Source organism: Protobothrops mucrosquamatus, unplaced genomic scaffold (genome assembly GCF_001527695.2).
Source record: "Protobothrops mucrosquamatus isolate PMUCROS unplaced genomic scaffold, P.Mucros_1.0 scaffold3727, whole genome shotgun sequence".
Classification (NCBI taxonomy): Eukaryota; Metazoa; Chordata; class Lepidosauria; order Squamata; family Viperidae; genus Protobothrops; species Protobothrops mucrosquamatus.
In genome coordinates this window covers 52388-55597 of record NW_015389680.1, presented here as the reverse complement: position 1 = coordinate 55597, position 3210 = coordinate 52388, and the positions used below count along the sequence as shown (strand labels likewise).

Genomic DNA, 3210 nt, shown 5'->3' with positions numbered 1-3210 from the left:
CCTAAGGCGGGACTAGAACTCACTGTCGCCTGGTGATTGGCCCAAAGTCACCCAGCTGGCTTTCATGCCTAAGGCGGGACTAGAAGTCACCGTCGCCTGGTGATTGGCCCAAATGTCATCCAGCTGGCTTTCAAGCCTAAGGCGGGACTAGAAGTCACCGTCGCCTGGTGATTGGCCCAAAGTCACCCAGCCGGCTTTCATGCCCTTGCCGGGACTAGAACTCACCGTCGCCTGGTGATTGGACCAAAGTCACCCAGCTGGCTTTCAAGCCTAAGGCGGGACTAGAACTCACCGTCGCCTGGCGATTGGTCCAAAGTCACCCAGCTGGCTTTCAAGCCTAAGGCGGGACTAGAACTCACCGTCGCCTGGTGATTGGCCCAACGTCACCCAGCCGGCTTTCGTGCCTAAGGTGGGACTAGAACTCACCGTCTCCTTTCTTCTCCGCCGAAGGTATGTCTCCTCCTTCCGACCGTCTCTCCAACGGGAAATGGAGGAGACGAGGAGGGCGCCGTGCCAGACCATGGGCATCCCGAAGCTCCAGGTGCCCACGCCGAAGGAGTACCTGCGGAAACACGCCAAGGAGCGGAAGCTCCCCAAATGTACGTGGGCGCGCCCGGATCTTCTCGGCTACTAGGCCTCCCGCAAGGAGGGGTGGGTGGGAAACAGGATAATAATAATAATAATAATAATAATAATAATAATAATAATAATAGTAGTAGTAGTAGTAGTAGTAGTAGTAGTAGTAGTAAAGTTGGAAGGGACCCTGGAGGTCATCTAGCCCAACCCCCTGCTCAGTCAGGAAACCCCAGTCCATTTTAGACAAATGGCTGTCCAGTCTCTTCATCATCATCATCATCATCATCATCATAAGTTGGAAGGGATCTGGGAGGTCATCTAGTCCAACCCCCTGCTCAGGCAGGAAACTCTATCCCATTTCGGACAAATGGCTGTCCAGTCTCTTAATAATAATAATAATAATAATAATAATAATAATAATAATAATAATAATAATAATAATAACAACAACAACAACAACAACAACAACAATAATAAAATGATGTTGGAAGGGACCTTGGAGGTCATCTAGTCCAACCCCCCGCTCAGGCAGGAAACCCCAGACCATTTTAGACAAATGGCTGTCCAGTCTCCTCCTCCTCTTCTTCTTCTTCTTCTTCTTCTTCTTCTTCTTCCTCCTCCTCCTCCTCCTCCTCCTCCTCCTCNCCTATTCTGTTCTGTTCTATTCTATTCTTCATTTATTTCTTATTCTATCCTATTTTTATTTCTTATTTTGTTCTGTTCTGCTCTGTTCTGTTCTACTCTTTAATCTATTCCTATTCTATTCTACTCCTTATTCTATTCTATTCTATTCTATTCTATTCTATTCTATTTATTATTCTATTCTATTCTATTCTATTCTATTTATTATTCTATTCTATTCTATTCTATTCTATTCTATTCTATTCTATTCTATTCTATTCTATTCTATTCTATTCTATTCCATTCCATTCTATTCCATTCTATTCTATTCTATTCTATTCTATTCTATTCTATTATTCTTTCCTATTCCTATTCCTATTCCTATTCTATTCTATTCTATTCTATTCTATTCTATTCTATTCTATTCTATTCTATTCTATTCTATTCTATTCTATTCTATTCTATTCTACAGCTTCGGTGAGACCATAGGTCCCTTCCGCCTCTGTGATTCTGTCATTCCGTAAGGGTCTCCTGCTTGAGCTAGGGGTTGGACTAGATGACCTCCGAGGTCCCTTCCAGCTCTGTCATTCTGTAATGCCAAATCCAGTCTGAACATCTGGCTGACTGTGCAATGATCCATAATAGTAGTAGTAGTAGTAGTAGTAGTAATAATAATAATAATAATAATAATAATAATAATAATAATAATAATAATGGTGGTGATGATGATGATGATGATGATGATGATGATGATGATGATGATGATATTGGAAGGGACCTCGGAGGTCATCTAGTCCAACCCCCTGCTCAGGCAGGAAAGCCTACACCATGTCAGACAAATCGCCATCCAGTCTCTTCTTCAAAACTTCCAGTGAGTCGGAAGGGACCTCGGAGGTCTTCTAGTCCAGCCCCCCTTGCTCAAGCAGGAGACCCGCCCAGAAATACAGAGCTGGCTAAGGCGGGACTAGAACCCGCCATCTCCTGGCGATTGGCCCAAAATCATCCAGCCGGCTTTCATTCCCTAAGGTGGGACTAGAACTCACCGTCTCCTGGCAATTGGCCCAAAATCATCCAGCTGGCTTTCATGCCAAGGGCGGGACTAGAGCCCTGTGGGTGGGGCCTCTGCAGGCTCCTCCTCCTCCCCTCGGAACCAACTGCCACTGCCGGAGAGTTGAAGCCCCTATCCCTTCCAGCAATGGGCCGGAGGAGAGAGTAAACGTCCCCTACCTCGCCGGGAAGCAGACCCCAACCCTAAGCCTCCGAGACCCCCACCCTGTGGGGAGATCGGGGTCCGTGCCCCCTTCTGCTCTTCCCCAAGGGGGGAGGGGCTAGACGGGGTCTCCTAAGCCCCCCACTCAGTTACCTGCCCGAGTTCACCCATTCGGCCATTTCAGCCCGGCTCTCTGCGGGACCCCCTGGGACCCCCCGAAATGGCCGAGCTGTGCCCACAGCCTCAAATGGAGCCCCAGGAGAGCATTTACCACTGGCTGCCCGCCGGGGAGGAGGAGCCCGCCAAGCCCCCGCTCAGGTAGGGGAGGTCATCTAGTCCAACCCCCTGGTTCCGCCATCTTGAGGGTCCGTGGGGGCGGGTTTGGGACCTGGGGAGGGGTCTTCAGCCTCCCGAGTGTACGGGTCCCAGCAAGGTCCCGGGAGCCGGAAATCCGGAGAGGGCTAGTTCCCAAGGCGCTGACACGGGGATCCACCCAGCCGGCTTTCGTGCCTAAGGCGGGACTAGAACTCACCATCGCCTGGTGATTGGACCAAAGTCACCCAGCTGGCTTTCGTGCTTAAGGCGGGACTAGAACTCACTGTCGCCTGGTGATTGGCCCAAAGTCACCCAGCTGGCTTTCAAGCCTAAGGCAGGACTAGAACTCACCGTCGCCTGGTGATTGGCCCAAAGTCACCCAGCTGGCTTTCATGCCTAAGGCGGGACTAGAACTCACCGTCGCCTGGTGATTGGCCCAAATGTCACCCAGCTGGCTTTCATGCCTAAGGCGGGACTAGAACTCACCG

The 3210-nt window shown here is 49.8% G+C and overlaps 1 protein-coding gene across 1 annotated transcript in view; it reads left to right on the top strand.

Annotated features, from left to right (window-relative positions):
* Positions 1–450: 450 nt before the first annotated feature.
* Positions 451–3210, top strand: part of LOC107298121 (enkurin-like) — a gene marked incomplete at its 5' end in the record, with an annotated part of 10551 nt that continues 7791 nt past the window's right edge. Inside the window, one exon of the mRNA XM_015827483.1 lies at positions 451–599. Coding sequence (XP_015682969.1) covers positions 451–599 — 149 coding nt within the window. The remainder of the gene's footprint in view (positions 600–3210) is intronic.